Genomic DNA, 22,971 nt, shown 5'->3' on the forward strand with positions numbered 1-22,971 from the left:
TCTGTATCCCTTAACATTCGGCAGATGCACTATTGAAAGCATCCTGTCAGGATGCATCAATGTGTGGGACGGGAATTGCTTTGCCCGAGATCACACAAAGTGGTAGAGAATTAAGAATATGGCTCAGGCCATCACACAAACCCTTCTCCCCTTCAGTGACTCCATCTATAATTCTCACTGCCTTGGAAAAGCAGCCAAAATATTAAAATACCTCCAATCCCAGCCATAATCTTTTCACCCCCTTCCTGTCAGGAAGGAGATTCACGAGTGTAAGATCACAAAATATTTCAGGCTCCTGAATGAATATCAAAAGAATAAAATTATATTGCCTTTGGTCTGTACCAACTAATGTTTCTCTAACTCTGCACTTTTGCACAGTGTCTTGTTTTGCTATGTATGAGATAACTAGTCTGTTTGCAAATCAACCTCTATCATTGCATCTTAGTGTGTGACAATAAACTTGAACATGAACTTGAATACAAAGAGAGAGAGAGCAAATAGTGCACTGGTAGTTCAAGATTCCTTTGTTCCTCAATACCAATTACACTCACATGTCTAGTGACTTTGCTAATTTTTTCCATCAAAAAGTATTATCCCATACTTATTTGTACTGAATTTCATTTGCCAGACATTTGCCCATTCTGTAAGTTTGTTAATGCCCTTTCAATATTTTTCTACTTCCTGAATGTTCACTCTCCTCCGCAATTTTGTATTATCTGCAATTTTAGAAATTGTTATTTTGATTCTGGAGTTTAAATTGTTGTAAATTGTGAACAGCAATGGTCTCTTCCATTCCTGACTCTATTCTCTGACATTATTCATTCATTTATTAAGGGATATCTTGAAGAGGCTGACTGGAAATATGGGTAAATTACATCCTCTGCCTTAGCCATGTCTCCCTTCTCCATTACCTCTTCAAAAATTCAATAATGTTAGTCAAGCAAAGTATTCTCATTTGAAATATGAATATTCATGATTATACTTATCTCTATTTTCTCTTTTAGTAAGGGACTGCATGATTTTTTTATAACAATGATATTAAGTTGACTCTTCGAGATTTCTCTGGGGATGTTCCATCCTCCTTGCTACATATACTATATCTTTGGCTTGGCTTCATGGACGAAGATTTATGGAGGGGTATGTCCACGTTTGCTGCAGGCTCGGTGGTGACTGAGAAGTCCGATGCGGGACAGGCAGGCACAGTTGCAGGAGTTGCAAAGGAAAATTGGTTGGTTGGGGTTGGGTGTTGGGTTCTTCCTCCTTTGTCTTTTGTCAGTGAGGTGGGCTCTGCTGTCTTCTTCAAAGGAGGTTGCTGCCCGCCGAACTGTGAGGCGCCAAGATGCACGGTTGGAGGCGATATCAGCCCACTGGCGGTGGTCAATGTGGCAAGCACCAAGAGATTTCTTTAAGCAGTCCTTGTACCTCTTCTTTGATGCACCTCTGTCTCGGTGGCCAGTGGAGAGCTCGCCATAGAACACAATCTTGGGAAGGCGATGGTCCTCCATTCTGGAGACGTGACCCACCCAGCGCAGTTGGGTCTTCAGCAGCATGGATTCGATGCTTGCAGACTCTGCCAGCTCGAGTACTTCGATGTTGGTGATGAAGTCATTCCAATGAATGTTGAGGATGGAGCAGAGACAGCGCTGGTGGAAGCGTTCTAGGAGCCGTAGGTGATGGCGGTAGAGGACCCATGATTCAGAGCCGAACAGGAGCGTGGGTATGACAACGGCTCTGCACATGTAGTCTTCCAAAGGCGCTATTTGCCTTGGCGAGTCTGTTGTCTATCTCTTTGTCGATCCTTGCATCAGATTAAATGGTGCAGCCAAGGTAATATATATTAACTATTCACCATTCCTTTATTCAGTTTCCTAATTGACTTAAAGTTGCCACAAAAATATCGCTTTGAGTTGCCGATCCTCATCAATGGCCTTTGAAAACTCAATTTAATATGAGTACAAACATATAAAAAGGCCTACATGGATATTTTGAACATAATCATTAAAATGCCAATAAAATACAGGCTCAGTCTTTGAAGCATGAAAATTACAAATGTGTTCATTGCCTATATGCCCAACATGAGGCACCAGCTCAAAGAACATAGTTAAAATCTCATCATGCTTTTAGCCAAAAATGTACAGTAATGTAACAGCACTGGCATTTTCTTGCTGGTATAAAAAATGCCCAGGTATTCAGATGTAGTATCATGAAAGCATGAATTCGATCTTGTCATTTCTCATCACAATTTTTGCCTCAACACAATCATCCAAATACACAACCAAGAAGGGCAGTAGGTAAAACTCTGCCAACTTCTGTTTCCCCTCCAAATCACATACCATATTGAGTTGGAATGCATTATCATCCATTTTTCCTGACTAGGCCTAAATTTTGGAACTTTCTACCCAATAGCACTATGGGAATACCTTCAATGGTCGTGTGGGGTAAAACACAGAATTACGTTGACACCGTGTATAAGTGAAAAAACACACAACTGCTGGAGAAACTTAGCAGGTAAAACAGTGCCTTTATGTAGCAAAGGTGAAGATACATCACCAACGTTTCTGGCCTAAGCCCTTCATCAAGGTTTGGGGGAACATGACAGATGTCTGAACAAAAGGGGGAAGGAGGGGTGGTGAGGGTGAGGGATGATAGGTGGAGGGGGACACCGCGGTGGGGGAGGGGTGGGGCGGGAAGAGTCCAGGCTAGATGGCGAAAGAAAGGAATTAGGAACTGGAATAACTAGTTAAGGGGAGGGAGGGGGAAAGGCAAGCTGATTAGTGGAATGCAATGAACTCAATGTTCATCCCCTGGGAATGGAGGGTGCCCAGACGAAAAATGAGGTGTTGTTCTTCCAATGTGCGGTTGGGGTAGTGTGAAAGGCCATAGACAGACAAGTAAGCTTGAGAGGGTGACTTAGAATTGAAATGGTTGGCTACAGGGAGGTCGCTTTTGTGGCGGACAGAGGAGGTGCTGGGTGAAGCGATCTCCTAATCTGCGACCGGTCTCTCAGATGTAGAGAAGGCAACAGAAGGTGCACTGGATGCAGTAAATGAGTTCTTTGGAGGTACAGTAGTGTGGTGAACTGCTGTATTCCTGATTACCTGGTTCCGCCCTATTCTGGGACTGTACCTATGGCCCCTCCCTCTTTTGGCCTTGTATAAAGCCTCTAACACATTGACCCTTCCCCAGAGAGCCCAGGTCATGGCACAGGATGAGGTCCCTGTCCATTGTGACTAAAAGCCTGCAAATCAGTGACTCTGTCACAGCCTTTCGAGTTATTTACTCCGCATCAGGCAGGAGTTCAATAAAGCAGCTTGTCACTGTCTTCTCAAATGTAATTAACAGCCTTGCCACTGAGACCCTGATCTTCAAAATTGCATGTTAATAAAACTCTCAATAACACTGGACAATGAAGATTTTACTACCTGAACACTTTTGTGTGCATTTTATGGAGATTGGGCTGCTGATCATGAAAATCACCTTAAAATTTCCTATCACCTACCTTTTTTTTAAAGATATAACCTATTTTTATGATTCCTTTCATATTTTAAGACTACTTCATGCATACAAAACCATGAAGAGCAACGTGTCACTGAAAGTTAATTTTTTGCATTCGCACTTGCACTTTCTTCCCTGCTGGTCTTGGTGCAGCCACTAGGCCTTTTCATTCCGCATTGTAAAATGGAGATTCCCCAGGAAATTTTCCCAGACCACCCTCCCCCCTGCAGTGTGAAGAGCCAAACGGCCAAGCAGGGAAGCCTTGTGATGTCAGCACTTGTGTCCTGCATCACATGGGTGGTTACAATTAAAATTAAAAGATACTTATCGCCATAGATGTAATGGATAGATCCTGTTGGAATCTAGGGGTTAAAACAGTATGAAATAAATGATTAATTAATAAGTGTATATTTACTGCATGGTTCAGGGAAAAAGGAATGTGATTAAGTGGCAATCACAGCATGGAGCAAAGTTGGCTGAGCAAAATTGTCTGCTCCAAAATACAGGGAGAGGAAATGCATAAAACGATTTAGGAGGAATGCTCAAACTAAAGGAGGTGGTGAGTAGCACAGGAGACACAGGCCAGATCAGAACAAAGAATGGCCTGCAAGAAACAAAGGGAATGGAAAACCAGTCTAGGAGGAAGATTAAGGCAGGAGGAGGTGTTAAAGAGAACAGCAGAAATTGGCCGGACAAGAACAGAATGGTGATTAGAAATATCTGGGGATGAATTAATTTCTGATCAACACAACAGGATAGTCTGGCCTGGAGGATTAAGATGGGAGTGCTACACCCCAGATATCTGCAAAACAGGAGATGACTTGTGATAACCCTTATGCAAAAAGATCTAGCAAAGGAAGACAACTTTTGTTCTGTATGATAATGAAATCTAGTAAAGGAAGCCAACTTTTGTTCTGTATGATAAGGTTGACCTATATAAACTGAACCAACTGGACAATAGGGGTCAGTCTTGGGGAGTAGCTCACAGTGCAAGTGACCTATGAACTAATGAGTGACCCAGAGCTCTGTTAAGTTTTATTCTTGTGCTGTGTAATAAATTGACTGTTGAACCGAATACCTTCTCCTATCACTTCATTCAAAGAACACGCTGGACTCAGACTACACATAGACTAAATTAAGAGTAAGTTAAAGCCAGAGTCCGACAATTTGGTGACCCTGACGTGATGAAGATGGAGAAGTGACGGAAGAAAAAGATACGAAACACCGGTCGATTGTGGTGTGGTGATAACAACAAGTGACCATCCTACAAAGGGAGGTAAGCAGACGCTTGTTTTAACGAAGTTCTGCTATTGGCAAAGATAAATTGTGTGTTGTCACTACTCTGCAAAAGCCCTCGTTAAAGCCAAAGAATAAAACAAAAGGGGGTTGGAGTCCCCCTAGTAGAACGGGGTTGGAGTCCCCTGTAGTAGAAGGGGGTTGGAGTCCTCCTAGTAGAACGGGGTTGGAGTCCCCTGTAGTAGAAGGGGGTTGGAGTCCTCCTAGTAGAACAGGGTTGGAGTCCCCTGTAGTAAAAAGGGGGTTGGAGTCCTCCTAGTAGAAAGGGGGTTGGAGTCCTCCTAGTAGAACGGGGTTGGAGTCCCCTCGTAGAGATCTCGAGAGATAGGTTTAGACACTTGGCCAATTAGAATAAGGTGTATGGTGATGGTTATTTGCTTCTATAGTGTGTAATAAGTATTTGATTAAGGATCGTGTGCCATAGTAGTGTATAAGTATCTGTATAAGGTGCATTGTGATGGTTATTTGTTTTCATAGTGTGTAATAAGTATTTGATTAAGGATCGTGTACCATAGTAGTGTATAAGTATCTGTATAAGGTGCATTGTGATGGTTATTTGTTTTTATAGGGTGTAATAAGTATTTGATTAAGGATCGTATACCATAGTAGTGGATAATCAGTATCTGTATAAGGTGTATTGTTTTATAGTTATTTGCTTCTATAGTGGATAGGTATCTGTTTAGGAATCGTCTAGTGTATCATAATAGTTTATAATAAGTATTTGTTTAAGGATTGTGTACAGTGTGCTGCTGGTGTTCATAATAACGTGGGAAGGGACGAAGTAAATTGCAGGGTGTCAAAATCCTACCAGGGGAGAGACCCAGTGAAGTACGAAGTCTAAAGGGTTAAAGATCAGAACGGAGATGGAAGGAGTAAATAGGGATGTAGGGCAAGAGCTCGGGGGAGACAGAGGGGTTCCCCCATCTGTAAACCGACAGTGGGAGAAAACAAGGAATCAATTACTGGGAGGATTACCGAAGGGAGAGGAGGTACAGGCTATGGCACGGTACGAACAGATATGGAGAGAGCTGCAGAATCAGGGGAAAGTACCACGAGGGTTTGAAAAAATCCGGCTGGTACTGTACTTAGGAGAAGCAGAGAGGGAAGCAGCCAAGGAGGTACAGGAACATGAGGCAAAAGGACAAGGATCTATATGGAATAGAAGAAGGTTTAAACAACAGAGAGAAGTGAAGGAACAGAGAAGGGCAGATTTACACATTATGACATTGGCTTGCATGGCTGTGGAAGCGAACCTTCAACATGATATTAAACAGGGATCCCATAACACTAAGGAGAATATGGGGGAGGTGAAGCTGTCAGCCCCGTTATATCCAGAGTTACCGGAGACATTGCCACCACCTTATCCTATTCCCCAAATGCCAGCGATGCAGATAAGTGAGGGAATAGTGAAAGTCACTGAGTTAACAGGTCCAGAACTACATGAGGCGAAGGAGAGACTGAAGAGAGTTGCACAGGAGAGAGTGGAGGAAACAAAAGAGTGGGTGCACGAAGTACAGAACGATAGATGTGCAGTAAGGAAAAATAGTAGGGGCTTGGGAAGTACAGATGAGAGAGAGCTGGGACAAGAGGAGAATAGGAAGGGAAATGACCCAGCGAGTGTCAGATGGGAACGGGAGAGAGAGCAGAACGAGGATACTGATCTAGCTAGTGTGAGTGTTGAGAATGAAGAGGAGGAACAGCCAGTCACGATCAGGGGGAGCATGATCACACATAGAAGACAGAGTCAGGATTACCCTCGTTCCCCTTTGGGATATGCGTTGCGGGACAGGGAGGAAGTACGGCTTCCAGAAAGGTATAGACAGATGCCGCTAATTTATAAGGGTCCGCAAATTGGGGAGAGGTATCAACCCTTCTCATTCACTGACATGAATTGTATTTTGGATAAAATGCCACCTCCGACTGAGGGAGGTGGAGCGTGGATGGGAAAGTTCTGCCAATATACGATGGGACATAAGATAGCCATAGGGGATTGGAGAGCATTATTGGGTAAACAGCTTGGGCTGTGGGAGATACAGCAGGTAGAAATGATCGCAGGAATCACTAGGTGCCTCGATGCCGAGCCATTTGCCAACCATGCTACGGCAGTAGGAGGGGCAATGAGAGATAAGTTCCCCGTTCCCCCCGGTGTCATGCAGTCCCTGACCTTTTCCATAAAGGAGGATGAGGAGATCTCGACTTTTTTGAGTCAGTGTAGGGAGAGTTGGACTGATAAAGCAGGAGTACACCCAGCCACAGATCCCTTGCAGACTACACTCTTTAGGGCTGCAGTAACGAGTGGACTGCCAGCTGTAGTTAGGGAGGCATTAGATAATAACCCTGATATTCCTGGCTGCTCGAGTGAGCAATGGGAAAAACATTTGACCCATCACATGAAACGTTACAGGGCGAAGCAAAAGGAGGACAAACATACTATGGAGTCGGCACAAGTGCAACTCCTTAAGCTTCAATTGGAAGAGGCTAGAAAAAAGGCAAACGAGGCAAAAAAAGATTTCCTCAAAGGGTGCGAACCAGATGATTCAGCAGCCAACGCAACCACCACAAGGGAATAATATGAGTTGGCACCCGGCCCCATATTGGGCACCGGGTCCCACCTATGTAGCCAGAATGGGAGGTCCAATGGGGGGATTCCGAGTAAGAGGGAGAGGTCGGGGTGCTCCACGAATGCAACCAGCCGTATGTTTTGTATGCGGTCAGCCAGGACACTGGAAGAGAGACTGCCCCCTGGCTTGGGATCCTCGGGACACTGGGGGAAGGGGATATGGACCACCACAAAATGAGCATTGGGTCCAGTCCCAGAGATCGTCAGTGCCACCCCCGGTACATCAGGCACCCCATGCGGCTTTAGCTCCAAAGAGACAATTCCCTTTGCTGACAGAGGAGGAGCAATATTGCCCACAGTGACGGAGCCCGAGCACCCACGAGCAGGCTAGGTTGGCAGACCCTTTCCTGCAGATTAAAGTTATGGACATGGAAGTATCCTTTTTAGTGGATACGGGAGCCAGATTTTCAACACTCACTGGCACTGAATTTCAAGATAAAACATCATCCTCTAGCGTCCAGCTGATAGGGTTCTCGGGTACACCAGAAAATCTGCCGTTTTCTACACCACTAGTCACTTCTGTGGCGGGACAGACTTTTACACATCAATATATTTTGTCAGCCAGGTGCCCTACCAATCTCTTGGGCAGAGACCTGTTGGTCAAGTGCGGAGCATCGATCCTTTGTGGACCCAGCGGAATAGAGGTCACCTTTCCAAATGGATATTCTATGAACTGTTCATTAACTACACTGCATTCCAGTTCTCAGATGTTGTTGGCGGCAGCTGGAGGATCCGCGTCTGAGGGACAATGGGCTGACATTTACTGGGGGTTGTTGCAACCGGAGGACCCTCAGAAGGGAGGGCTGCTAAAACTTTATAATCAATGGAAGCCGTGGATCCAGACGTTACACCCGTATACCCCTCCCTCGGACCCTCCCCATATGACCCTCTTTTACGATAGGGATGGGGATGAAATGTATCAGCATGCCTTTTATGAAGAGGTAGAGGGCAGGCAATGGGAAATTAATTCGGACTACATAGTGGTAGGAAAGGAGGGAGTGGCCGCTGCAGTGGCACTGACATCTGAACAGCTGGAATGGTATGAGATGGCAGGTGAGGCCATTCCTCATGTCACCCTTGCAATTGGCACTACTCATCAGGCAAAAGATTTGGGACCGATGTGTCGGAACTTGAAGTCCCTAAGGGACTGGTCTGACACCCAAATACCGATAGTGCAGTTCTCCTCATCTGGTCAGGCATACAAAATTTTGTCTCCAACATATGATCAAGTCCTCCTTGAGCATAGACAGATTGAACGCTTTCATGGTAGAGAGAAGATGGATCACCCCGACTCGGCCCCTATGCTAGATTCTCTCCCTGAGAACCTGTGGTCAGTGGGACCAGCAGATGTGGGTTTTTGTCAGCAGGTTGATCCCATAACCTTCGAACTGTCAGATTACACCCCTATTTGGCAGATGCAGTATCCCCACAAACCTGAAGCTGAGGAAGGTTTGGCAAAGACCATTGATGGCCTTATGTATTCAGGGGTGTTGGAACATTCGCGTTCTAGTTGGAATACACCCATTTTACCGGTTCCTAAACAAGACACGGGCAAATATCGGATGGCCCATGACTTAAGGCGCATCAATGGTATTGTGAGAACACCCACAGTTCCAGTACCAAACCCATATACTGCCATGACTGCTTTAACCCCCAACCACAAGTGGTTCTCTTGCATAGATTTAGCGAATGCTTTCTTTTGCTTGCCGCTGGCAGAACCATTAAGAGATGTGTTTTCGTTCACGTACAGAGGTAGAAAGTTGCGGTATACTAGGCTTCCACAGGGCTTTATTTTATCTCCAGGGATTTTCAATCAGGTGTTGAAAGAACAGCTGGGGGGGCTAGCACTGCCAGGTGGGGTAGTTCTGATCCAGTATGTAGATGACATCCTATTAGCAGCACCTGATCATACTTCCTGTTTGGAGGCCACCTGTCTCCTGCTAGTGCAGCTGTTCAAGGCAGGCTTTAAAGTCTCTCGCTCAAAGCTGCAATGCTGCAGGCAGGTGGTCACCTTTTTAGGGAGAATGGTCTCAGCGAAAGGCACAGGGATTTCCCCTGCACATCGAACAGCGATACTACATCATACAAAACCAAAGACAGTTAAAGAGATGCTTTCGTTTTTGGGTTTGTCAGGTTATAGTAGGCAGTTTATCCCATCGTATGGTGAGTTGACACATCCACTGCGAACTTTGGTGAATGAGCAGGGGATGAGGAATCTGGGAGCTACACTTGATTGGACTGCACAGGCTGAGATGAGTTTTATTCTATTGAAGCAAGCTCTTACAACAGCTACAGATTTGGCGATTCCAAATTATAAACTGCCTTTCTTTTTGGATGTTTCTGAAAAAGCACACACAATTGATGGTGTTCTTTTTCAGAAAAAAGGGGGTGGAAGATGTGTGCTCATGTATGTGAGTATCACACTAGACCCAACGGAAGACAGACACCCACCATGTACGAGACATGCAGCGGGAGTAGCAAAGATTTTACAAAAGGTGGCACACATAGTAATGGGACATGGCCTGACGGTATTAACAACACATAGCATTGTAGCATTTGTGAGCTCGACAGCATTTACAATGACTTCACTAAGGCAGACGAGACTAGAAAAGATCCTGAATGCTCCAAATGTTACATTTACCCATGAAGGCATTAACATGGCAGACAATATGGGAGAGGGAGAACCACACTGTTGTGAGAAGAGGGTAGTGAAGGATATTAAAATAAGACCTGACTTACAGGCTACACCCTTAAGAGAACCAGATGAAACCTTGTTTACAGATGGGTGCTGTTACAGACACCCCACAGATGGATTGAAAGCTGCCTATGCGGTGGGACGATGGAAGATGTGTGCTCATGTATGTGAGTATCACACTAGACCCAGCGGAAGACAGACACCCACCATGTACGAGACATGCAGCGGGAGTAGCAAAGATTTTACAAAAGGTGGCACACATAGTAATGGGACATGGCCTGACGGTATTAACAACACATAGCATTGTAGCATTTGTGAGCTCGACAGCATTTACAATGACTTCACTAAGGCAGACGAGACTAGAAAAGATCCTGAATGCTCCAAATGTTACATTTACCCATGAAGGCATTAACATGGCAGACAATATGGGAGAGGGAGAACCACACTGTTGTGTGAAGAGGGTAGTGAAGGATATTAAAATAAGACCTGACCTACAGGCTACACCCTTAAGAGAACCAGATGAAACCTTGTTTACAGATGGGTGCTGTTACAGACACCCCACAGATGGATTGAAAGCTGCCTATGCGGTGGTACGAAAAACTACAGGAGGATTTGAAGAAATCATTACAGGGACAGTGAGAGGAAAGGAGTCAGCACAACTCGCAGAACTACAGGGAATGATAGCAGCATTAGAATGGGCAGAAGGGAAGGAGGTCAATATATATACAGACTCGGCATATGTGGTAGGGACAATATAGGTTGAACTTAGTCAATGGATTAGAAGTGGGTTTTTAACAGCAGCAATGACCCCAATTAAACACGAGAAGGATGTTAGGAAACTGGCTGAGGCCCTCCTGAAACCAAGGGCATTAGCAGTTCTTAAATGTAAAGGACATGATAGAACAGATACGATGGTGGCTCGGGGAAATCAGGAAGCGGACATGGCCGCTAAAAGGGCAGCAGGATACGGCCCTCAGTTTATTATGATACAGGCAGACAGAACAGCACATGACTTATTACCACCGTGTAGGGTAGAAGTAATAGTACAGGAACAAGCAAAGGCATCACCTCAGGGAAGGATGGTATGGGAGGAAAGGGGGGCAACCAAGGATCAAGGACTATGGAGATCGATAGACGGGAGGCCAGTTTTACCATCTGGACTCATGAAACCCCTCCTTGAGGAGGCGCATGGGCTAACACACTGTGGAAAGAAGCAGATGATAAGGTACTTGATACATTGGTGGCACCCCTTCCTGCCGGCGATGGTGGAGAACCATATTAGAGAGTGTGATGTATGTATAGCTTTCAATGTAAAGGCGACTGTAAAGCCACATGAAGGTCAGTTCCCTCTACCTAAGTTACCAGGGCAGGAAATCGTACTTGATTATACGGACATGATTGAGAGGGTAAGTGGCTATCGATACCTCTTAGTAGCAGTAGATGTGTTCACAGGGTGGCCGGAGGCAATCCCTGCCAAAAGAGAAGATGCAAGGACGGTATGTAAATTCCTGATCAACCAGTATATTCCGAGACACGGATTTCCTAGAAAAATCAGGTCTGATAATGGAAGTCATTTTAAGAATAATAATCTACAGGAGGTAGAAGCAATGTTGGGATTGAAACATGCCTTTGGAACGGTGTACCATCCGCAATCCCAAGGGAAAGTGGAGAGGATGAACCAAACAATAAAAAGTAAGATCGGGAAAGTACAGGCACGGACCAAACTAAATTGGGTGGATGCGTTGCCCCTGGCATTAATGTCAATAAGGAGTTCGGTAAGTTCTGTGACAGGATTTACTCCATATGAACTACAAACAGGGCACCAGTTTCCAGGACCGGGAGCCGGAATTCAGACTACGAAGAATGAGGTAATTTCAATGGGATGCAAGCTTTATTATGAAAAACTAACGGCTCTGGTGTCAGATTTTTCACAACAGGTCACAAGTCCCAACAGAGAAGGGGTAGCACCGATACCTTCAGTCGCGGAGTGGGTTCTGCTAAAGGTCATCAAAAGAAAGTGGTCGGAGCCCAGGTGGACAGGACCCTACAGAGTGGTGGAGAGGACGTCCCACGCGGTTCGACTACAAGGAAAAGGCGAGACGTGGTATCATTGGAGTCAGTGTGCAGCAACGGACCCACCGACACGGACACTGGAACAGATTCGAACGGAGGTGACTGAGAACCTGTGAAGCAACCACAGACTAAGAACACTTAACGTCCCTTTTTAAAGAGACTATTGGACTACGGTGACTGTGTATCAGTGGTTGACGGCATAATCGATTTATTGGCATCAAAACAATGAAGGGAGCTGTGATGGACACTATGTGGGGACTATGGGTGATGTTGTTCCTAGCTCTTAAAGCATCTGGAGAAGGAAACAACTGTACAAAGTGTTTGTGGTCAGCCTGGGAGGCCCATAACGAACCGAAACAGTACTTTGCGGATTGGACTGACATTCCTGAACACTGTGTTGGGGCCCCCACTGGACTGAAGTGTGTTCATAATGGCCAAGTTTGTAAGGTTAAGTTTAACAAGGGGTCGGAGATGCCGATCCTGGCAATAACTCCAGAGGTCTCGGCCGAATAAGTTAACTGGTGGTTGGTCTCATTTTCATGAGACCAAAAGGGGGACTGTTGGAATCTAGGGGTTAAAACAGTATGAAATAAATGATTAATTAATAAGTGTATATTTACTGCATGGTTCAGGGAAAAAGGAATGTGATTAAGTGGCAATCACAGCATGGAGCAAAGTTGGCTGAGCAAAATTGTCTGCTCCAAAATACAGGGAGAGGAAATGCATAAAACGATTTAGGAGGAATGCTCAAACTAAAGGAGGTGGTGAGTAGCACAGGAGACACAGGCCAGATCAGAACAAAGAATGGCCTGCAAGAAACAAAGGGAATGGAAAACCAGTCTAGGAGGAAGATTAAGGCAGGAGGAGGTGTTAAAGAGAACAGCAGAAATTGGCCGGACAAGAACAGAATGGTGATTAGAAATATCTGGGGATGAATTAATTTCTGATCAACACAACAGGATAGTCTGGCCTGGAGGATTAAGATGGGAGTGCTACACCCCAGATATCTGCAAAACAGGAGATGACTTGTGATAACCCTTATGCAAAAAGATCTAGCAAAGGAAGACAACTTTTGTTCTGTATGATAATGAAATCTAGTAAAGGAAGCCAACTTTTGTTCTGTATGATAAGGTTGACCTATATAAACTGAACCAACTGGACAATAGGGGTCAGTCTTGGGGAGTAGCTCACTGTGCAAGTGACCTATGAACTAATGAGTGACCCAGAGCTCTGTTAAGTTTTATTCTTGTGCTGTGTAATAAATTGACTGTTGAACCGAATACCTTCTCCTATCACTTCATTCAAAGAACACGCTGGACTCAGACTACACATAGACTAAATTAAGAGTAAGTTAAAGCCAGAGTCCGACAATCCTGGCCGTCAACTGGTGGTGCTGCCAGCCTTCTACTCGGTGGACACATCACATGCCAATCAAGGCCAGAGTCTCCCCAAACCATCAAGGTGACCCTCACGATTGGCCTGTTTAAATTATCAGGTACTGGATTCCAGGCAGCCTGCCTGGACTTAACTCTGTCCTTCATCTAAATGGCCCAGGTGAATCACCCGGGCTGACCCCTGCCGAGCCCCTGCACTTGGCTTTGAGCCATTGGTCACAGCAGCCAATGGGGCACAGACAGCCCCTGAGTGATTGGCCCCCCAATACCTGCTGCAGAGTTATAAAGGACCATGCTTTCCTTTGCTCTCTTTTTTTTTTGAATCCTCGTGGGCCATGAGTTACTGGGTTGGGATGAATCCCGAGGCCAGTTAGTCAGAGCCGTGTCCGTACAGGTCAAGGGGTGGGAGCACGTAATATCACCTTAATCTGATTGTTGATTGCATGTGTATTTGTATAATTTCCTAAGTTCTGTTGGTTACCCACAGTGTATATCCATCTTCTTGTGCATTGTGTGTTTAGGTTAATTTAGCATTTTGATTTTGATGTTCCTTCTGCATCACCTAAGAATAAACTTGTGCTTTGTACCTTGATCTTGGTCTGGTTCTTAACCTGTGGAACCCACATGAACCTTCACTCACAACAAGAGAATAGTGGGCTGCTTCGGGCAGCACAATGAGGGATGAATGGCTGTCCTCGTTAACCATAATCTCTCATGCAACTGTATTTCCCAGAGCTGTTCCAGCTGCGTAAAGGATTATGGGAAACAAAGTCGGCCATTCATTCTGCATTGTACCACCATCGCATTGTGACGAAGTGGCCCTGAAGTGTGGGGTGGGTTGTGGGGGCAAGTGGCTGATGGACAGTCGGGAGGAAGGAGGGAGGGGAGAGGGAGCAGGCAGGCGAGCGACCGATGGTCAGCTGGGGAGGGGGGGAGGGAGGGAGAGGGAGCAGGCAGGCGATCGACCGACCGACAGCCAGGGGAGATGGAGCAGGCAGGTGAGCAACTGACTGATGACTGGGAGGGAGGGAACAGGCCGACAAGTGACCGACTGACCGATGGACAGCCGGGAGGGAGTGAACTTACTCTTACTCCTGTGAGTGCATAACGTGTCATCAGATGGGGAGGTGGGACTCCCCTTAAATTGCTGGGGATGGCAAATTCCCAAGAATTTAGATCGTGGTGTGAAATCCCAGGAGGCCCTGAATTCCTCGAATTTCTCAGGGACAAAGTAGGGTCATCATTCACTTGTGGTGTGAAAATGGCTAATGACAAGCATGGTGAAAAGTTTCACCAAGACATGGAAAAGTGGTATCAAGGCAATTGCAATCTATCAATGCTGGCGAACTATTGTTGGACACTGACAGGAGAGGCATCAAATGCTGAGTACAAACAAAAATCAGTGGCAAAACATTTTTAGGTGAGTTGAACTAATGTCAGCATCATTATGCGATTAAACATGCAAAATTCAATAAAAATTAATTTAATGTTTTTCCATTTTCTACATGATTCAGCAAATCTGAAATTATCTTTGTGTTCAGCATTAAGTTATCTATCATAATCCGCAAATTTCTTTTTCAAGTAGCAAACCTTTTGAAAAAAACTGTTGTTCAGTATAAACACCAAATTTATTGAATGCGATCAAGGGGCACTTACTCTTCAATTACTGGGCTTACCAATACTCATGTTGGGTTTCACCAGGGTCACTTGGATCTACACCTCATTACAGCCTTGCTTCCACAGAGCTGAATTCCAGAGGTGAGGTGAGAGTTGACATTAAGGCAGCATTTGACAGAGAATAGCATCAAGAAGGCCTGATAAAACTGAAGTCAATGGATACAAAGGGAAACACTCCAGTGGTTGCAGTCCTGTCTTGTACAAAGGATAGTGCTTGGAGTTGTCAATCATCCCAGCCAGAGGGCGTCATTGCATGGGTTCCTCAGGGTAGTGACCTAGTTGCAACCAACTTTAGCTGCTTCATCAAAGACCTTCTATTGAGGGCACTCCCACAGTGCAATAACAGAAGTTCAAGGAAGTAGCACATCCCTATCTTCTCAAGGTTATTTAGGGATGTGAAATTTAGGAATTTCACATCTTGCAAAAATTAATTTAAAAAATAATAGCAAATAACTGGATAAAAATACTTGGCAAAAGATTGTTGCTTTAATTGTTAATATTGTAATAGTATTTTCAAGAATAATATCATGACTTTTCATGTAATATTACTAAAGCTCACTTGGAACATTTAAATAAGATTCCATTTGTAAAAGTTGAGGATGATTTAGCTTATCGGCAAGTGGGTCATCAACTGTTTTGAGAAAACAGAACCTAATGGAACTGTTGGTTTCTGAGGGTTGTAATGTAAGTAAAAGTTAAATACAGCAAAAGAGTTACTGATGACCAATGAACTAACAGTTGCAAATATTATGAATAAAACAGAAATGAAAACAGAAAATTATGGAAATGTTCAGCAAGTCAGGTAGGATCTGTGAAGAAAGAAAGGAAAATATTCCAGCTTGATGACCTGTCATCTGCTCCATTTCTTTCTGCACTGATGCAGCCTGACATGCTGAGTAATTTCAGCAAGACCTGCTTTTATTTCAGATTTTTTGCAGAACTTTGTTAATGAATAAAACCGATCATACCTCTTGCTGTATTTTAATGACTGGCCATTCTTTGTCCAGCTGATGAGTGGCTTTGGATTTCCTTCAGCTTCACATTTCAGTGTTAATGATCGAGTCCAGCTGGTAAGCAGTACTGTGCGACCTATTTCAGCAATGAGCTCTGTTGAAGAAACTAGTACCTTGCCATTGGTCTTCTGTCGTATTATTGGTGCCTTGAGTAGATCTGTAGATGTATGAATTGATTCCTTAGAACTGGTCAGTTTCACTGAGGATAACTTTGGTAATCTATGGTCATCAGTAGTAAGTTTATGGAAGGAAGACTCCACCGAACTGGTACTTTTGCTTTTCTCACTGAATTTCAATTTGGATTTATTGGCATCTGGTTGAACCTTGGAAATTTCAGCAATTAACTGGGAAATAACATGGGTAGCATAAATATCCTTAAGATCATCACTTTGCCTTGAAATGGCCCGAATGATTTCATCCAGCCTTTCCTGATCTATCACAAAGGTTTGTGGAACAATAGATTCCGCACTAGCATCCTCTACTGAGGCAGCGTCCTTTTCTCTGGACTCGTGTGACTCCCTGGAATCCAGATTCTCCTGAGACCAACCTTTTAGTTCAAGTATCTTAAGAATAATTCCATCATATTGAGCATTGGGGTAAATGAAGAATCGACTTTTATCTGTTTTATTCCACCTGACCCCAGGTGCATGTTTGTCTTTTGAGCTCAACGCTTCATTTGCAATTCCAATGCCCTCTTCTTGTCTGGATGATGAAGATTCTGCCAGCTTATTATTAAACCCAATGATCTTAATCACAAAATTGTCACGTGCAGGTCCTGCTACACATGTATAAGTCCCAACATTTATTGCCTTCAACTGGTTTATTTTGATATAACCAAAATGAGTAATTGTGACATGGGGAGAGCTTGATAAATGTTTTCCATCCTTCTCCCACATAATCATGGATTTTCTAAATCTTCTAACAGGACACCTGAGGAGCACAGCTGTTTTAGGAAGAAGATACGCCTGTCCACCAATGTTGAACTGGAGCTTCCTTTCTTTCCGCAGCTGGACATAGATTTTTCGAAGCCCCAGTATACGAGGTCCTTGCTGATAAAGTTTCTTCTCATTTCTTGTCACTCCTGGAGCTAACAACAGATTTCAAAATCATAATCAGAGGTGAGCAGGAAAACAATGTTTTTATTTAAAAAATGTAACAGAAAGCTATCAGGTTTAAAGCTTACATAATACATCAAGATGAAAAAAAAGCAAGTTGTTATTTCTGTTTATAAATGAAAAAAAAGCAAAGTAAATCATCAACTGATTGAACTCACTCGCACAGGGCATGGCGAAGCAAGGTTGGAGAAGAGGCGGACGAGAGAGACTGGAACAATCTGAAGCATTTAGAGTGATGGAAATCCCACCGTGGCCCATTTTCTTGCAAACCACATCACGTCTCTGTGTACCTTCCCCACAGGTAGAGGAACACTAATCACATTGAGAAAGGTATTCTCAGTTACATTATCAATAAATGTGATCTTACAAAACATTGCTTAGGTTGCAGGCAGGGCATTAAGGAGGAACTGAAAGATCAATTGTTCAATAAAAATTAATATTAAAATTAGAGATTTCAAGAGTTTGGAATCCTCAGGGTGATGATCATGATTAGTTATGTGGGCATGGGATCTACTGGCGTTCTTCAGTGTTCAACCTGCTAAAATGGCAAGGATCAATGAGAAGGCATCGATGTGGGGCATCTCCATACCTTTTTGTCTCACAGAGCTGTCTGTCTGTCATAGGATGGGCGGTACCCTTCCCCTCCAAAAGTCAAAGAATTTGGCCATCATTTTGATAAATAAGGGGAGCAAAGCTCTTTCCTTTACCAGTGCATAAAACTACTGGAGAAACTCAGCATGCAACATCCAGAGAAAGTACAACGTTGCAAATGCTGGATGCTGTGTGACCTGCTAAGCTTCTCCAGCACTTTTGCGTACTCTACTAGACTCCCACATGGGCAGATTTCTTGTTTATTTTCTTTCCTTTGTCATCCTTTCAGATGTTCACCTGAACTTGTGCAGGCTTTTCCCCAAAATTAACTCAAACTGTTTAGAACCATGTGAAGTGGCAAATATTCAAGAGCATTTATCAGTCTCTTGAGCAGGAGTAGATCATTTTTTTCTCTGTTGTGAGCTGCTCCCAAACTCTTCGAATTAAAATCATATTAAATATTTTACAGATCTCACCTAAAGAACATTCCTTCAAAAGCAGACAAAAATAAAATGACTTCTTCACAATGTCACTTTTCTGTTGCTTTTGTAGGTGCTTCAAATAAACAACACTAAATAGAATGAATGAGGCAATTATGGCATGGATGGTAGGGAATGTTCTGAGAGGCATTCAAAACATTCCATAGAAGGATAAAGACTAGCTGGAAAAATGGGCTAGAAAATGGCAGATGGAATTTGATGCAGACAAGTGTGAGGTGTTGCATTTTGGAAGGACAAACCAAGAAAAGATGAACACAGTAAATGGTAGGGCTTTGAGGAGTGCGGTAGAGGGATCTTGGAATACAGATACATAATTCCCTAAAAGTGGCATCTCAGGTGGATAGGGTTGTAAAGAGAGCTTTTGGCATACTGGCCTTCATAAATCAAAATATTGATTATAGGAATTGGGATGTTATGTTAAAGTTGTATAAGACATTGTTGAGGCCAAATTTGGAGTATTTTGGTCACCCAACTACAGGAAAGATATCAATAAGATAGAAAGCATGCAGAGAAGATCTCGGATGTTGCCTGGACTAAAGGAACTGAGTTATGGGGAAAGGTTAAAAAGGTTAGGACTTTATTCCTTGAGCATAGAAGACTGAGGGGAGATATGATAGAGGTATTTAAAATTATGAGGGGGATGGACAGAGTAAATGTAGATAGGCTTTTTCCACTGAGGGTAGGTGAGATACAAACCAGAGGGCATGGGTTAAAAGTGAAAGGAGAAAGATTTAGGGGGAATATGAGGGAGAACTTCACACAGAGTGTTGGGAGTGTGGAATGATCTACCAGCTGAGGTGGTGAATATAGGCTCAATTGTAGAATTAAGAAGAATTTGGGCAGGTACATGGATGGGAGAGGTATGGAGAGCTATGGACTGGGTGCCCGTCAGTGGGACGAGGCAAATTAAATGGTTCAGCACAGATTAGATGGGTCAAAGGGCCTGTATCTCTGCTATAGTGTTCTATGTCCTGATATGAGAACAAATAGTGCCTTCTTTTTCAATGCCCTGGTTCATCTGCCTCCTTTCATGATGCTGACCTCACTCGTACTAGTTCTTTACACTTGTGTCAGTTGTTTCTCTTGTACCAGCATCAACAACTCTCAATGCATGAGCCATCTCTAGAGGCTTGAGCACAATCTTTATAGGCAAGATTCCATGGGCTATTGAGGGAATGCAGTAATGCAGGAATTATTCTCTTTCAGATGAAAGATTCTTCAAGGCTTTACCTTCATCCTCTCAGATGAAGATGAAAGAACTCCTGCCACCATATGACAAACAGGATGGGAGGCCAATATATATTCTTCAACACCATTAAACCAAATGCTTGCCATGCTGCCATAGGGCACCAGTATCTACTTCAATCTTCTTCCTTCATTCGGGTTCATAAACTTCTTTTAAAGTAGCCTTACTAAAAGCTCATTTAGGATACTGGCAGGTCACACAGGACTAATTATGTGCACATTCCTAGTATTTGGTGCTCAAATATTTAATATTTCACTCTTTTTTAATACTATCCATGCATTGACATCCAACCCAGTGTTGGCGTCATGGGGCAAGGGTGGGCATTCGCAGAACATGCCTCCCCAAATGAGTTATTTTACCCCCCTCAACCGAACATGGATGGCTCACGAAAATGCCACATGATTGGCAGTTTGCGTCCCTTGCACCCCCCAGCAGTTACCCTTATGCCCCCTGATTAGATTTGTTTTGACGCCGACTCTGATCCAACCTTTCTCAATCTTTTCTTTGATTTTCTTCTGGGTGGGAAACTTGTTTGCTTTTGTTTATTACAGTAAGTGAATAATTCTAAATCTGAAGCTCAATGTCAGCCTAATAGCTGCGTGAGCGAGGCTGCGATGGGCCTACCTGTGACCATTTGGAAGGTAGCCACTGAGTTGGGCAGTCTATGCTCACACACAACTGCCGACTATCTGGCTTAGGAGTAAGGCAGAACTCCTCAGGCTGGTATCTGAAACTCCCGTCAGCCATTCTCTGTTTGCAGGAAATCCATCGGATCTGCACACCACGGCCACAGCTCTGTGAACACTTACACACACACAAAAAAAAACCCAAAATCGTGTTAGATGCATTGGAACAGATTTTAACATTTCCTGAGATTCTGGGGAACTCAGTTTAACCCATCATTACCTGCTTAAGCAGTGAGACACCAAAGATGTCCATGATGGAAGAGAAGGTGCTAAAAGATCAGGTTGTGCTGGTGGCTAAGGTACTTTTCTCTGATAAATTACAGGCAGAGAAAGTGGGTGGAGAAAACTGAATCAAAATTGTCAATCCATTAAATGTATAAATAGACACATATAAAGAGCTGGCATAATATATGGGTCAGTTGGCTCCTTTTGGAATGTAACAACTCCTGAACATACCTTCAAAGCCTCAAACAACACTTTGGATGCCTGTATCCATTCCTCACACTTTCCACCTACAAACTGATGAATGACTCTATCAGATTATATGACTTGAAGATGCAATTGAATTACATGTGTGTAACCTGGTTTAATGACTCTTAACCTAATTTTATCTGAATATTACATTTCATTGGAATATCCCTGGAAAAGGAAATCAAAATACATAAAATAAGGGAAGAAGTTCACTCTTTAATTGAAATAGCAATGCACTTGTGAACATGAATTGACCCAATTTCTGAAACATTGCACAGCCTTCATCAGTAGCAATATTGCATAATATGTACAGACAGCAGAGACCTATTTTTCACACCCTGTGTACAACTGCAGATGCTGAATATCTGAAATAAAAATAGGCTATGTGGAATTACTCAGTAGGTCAGGAAAATAGTTCAGCTGTTCTTTCTCCACAGCTGCTGCCTGAAATATTGAGTATTCCGGTCAGGTATGGCTACTTGAAGTCTGGTTGAGCATTTGGGTTGTGAAGCACTCTGTTAGTTTCACTATCTCAATTGAGGACAGACTTGTTTATTACATTATGAGAATTACTTGTATAACCCATCCCTAAGTACCCATATCAGCTAATGGTAACCTGCTGGAGTCGATCAGTTTCAATGCAATGTCTTTTACTTTTGTTTTTTTGTAAATCTAATTACCTTGGTAGGTCATTCCAGAGTCCATTTAAGAGTTAGCCACATTTAGGTCAATAGTCACATGTAGGTCAGAATGGGTAAGGATGACATATTTCCTCTCCTGAAGAATGCTAGGAAACCAGGTGAGTGTTATAACAATCCATTAGTTTCATGTGACTAGTTTTTAAAATAGTAACCTCCTGCTAGAACTTCCTCTGGCAGTTCATTCCAGATGCAGACTACCTTCTGTGTAAAAGGTTTTCCCCTCGGGTCCCCTTGTCTCACCTTAAATGTACAGCTTCCAGAATCGTCTACCCTGGGCAATATTCACATGCTTCATGGCCCTCATGAGGTCACCCACCAGGGAATAAAGATTCAGCTTGTCTTGTCTCACCCCATGACTCAAGCCCTCCAATTTTGGAAAAATCTTTGTGAATCTCTTCCTCACCCTTTCTAACTTGCTGACATCTTTCTTCTAGCTGGGCAACCAAAACGACACATAGTACTTCAAAGTGTTATCTCACCAGTGCCAATATACAGTGCACCATGCTGTCCAACCTTTGTACCCAATAGAGGCAAGCATGTCAAATGCCTTCTTTACCATCCTGCCCACCTGAGTTGCACCTTTCAGGTATCTGTGCACCTGCACTCTTAGGTTTCTCTCTTCTAAAACATTCTCCAAGGCTCTACCATTTACTGTGCAAGTCTTGGTTTGTCTCGCTGTCCCCTTGAAATAATGGTTTGGCTTATCCAGTGCAACATCTCTCATTTGCTTGAATTAAATTCCATTTGCCACTCATTGGCTCACCTTCCTAACCAATCTAGATCCTGTTGTAAATTTAGGTATCCTCCTCACTGATTACTAGACTCAGCAATTTCAATGCCATCTGCAAATTTACTAATCATATTAACTATATTGCCATCTAAATGGTTAACTTAGTAAACAAACAACAGAGGACAACAGAGGTCACATGCCTCTGATCAGTAAAACAACACTCCACTACTACTGTCTCCTTCCACCAAGCTATTTTTACTCTAATTGGGCAGCTGGCTTTGATCATGTCCACGTGATCTAACCTTGCAGGCTAACCTACCATTTGAAACCTTGTCAAAGGCCTGCTAAAACCCATATACTGTAGCCAACATCCAGCACACTGCCCTCATCGATCCTCTTGATCATCTCTTCAAAAAGCAGATTTATGAGACATGATTTCCCATAGACAAAGCCATGCTGATGACCTCTAATCAGTTCATGCCTATTAAAATGCTGGGAGATCCTGTCTATCTGAACCCTCTCCAGCAACTTTCCAACAACTGATGTCTGCTCACTGACCTGCAGTCAATACAATATTAGCCATTCTTCCAGCACTTCACCCACAATCAAGAATTATACAAATTATACAAGGGCTTTCAGAATTTCTTCCCTAACTTCTTACAAAGTCT

General features: G+C 43.5%; 1 protein-coding gene across 1 annotated transcript in view; it reads right to left on the reverse strand.

The window, feature by feature from the left end:
* Positions 1 to 22,971, reverse strand: part of LOC138757501 (ADAMTS-like protein 1) — a 133,234-nt gene that overhangs the window by 72,913 nt on the left and 37,350 nt on the right. Inside the window, exons 4-6 of the mRNA XM_069925344.1 lie at positions 20,340 to 20,519; positions 17,537 to 17,690; positions 16,219 to 17,350 (exon numbers count right to left, since the gene is read on the reverse strand). Of these exons, the coding sequence (XP_069781445.1) occupies positions 16,219 to 17,350; positions 17,537 to 17,690; positions 20,340 to 20,519 (1,466 nt within the window). The remainder of the gene's footprint in view (positions 1 to 16,218; positions 17,351 to 17,536; positions 17,691 to 20,339; positions 20,520 to 22,971) is intronic.

The sequence above is a fragment of the Narcine bancroftii genome, chromosome 1 (genome assembly GCF_036971445.1).
Source record: "Narcine bancroftii isolate sNarBan1 chromosome 1, sNarBan1.hap1, whole genome shotgun sequence".
In the NCBI taxonomy this organism is placed as follows: Eukaryota; Metazoa; Chordata; class Chondrichthyes; order Torpediniformes; family Narcinidae; genus Narcine; species Narcine bancroftii.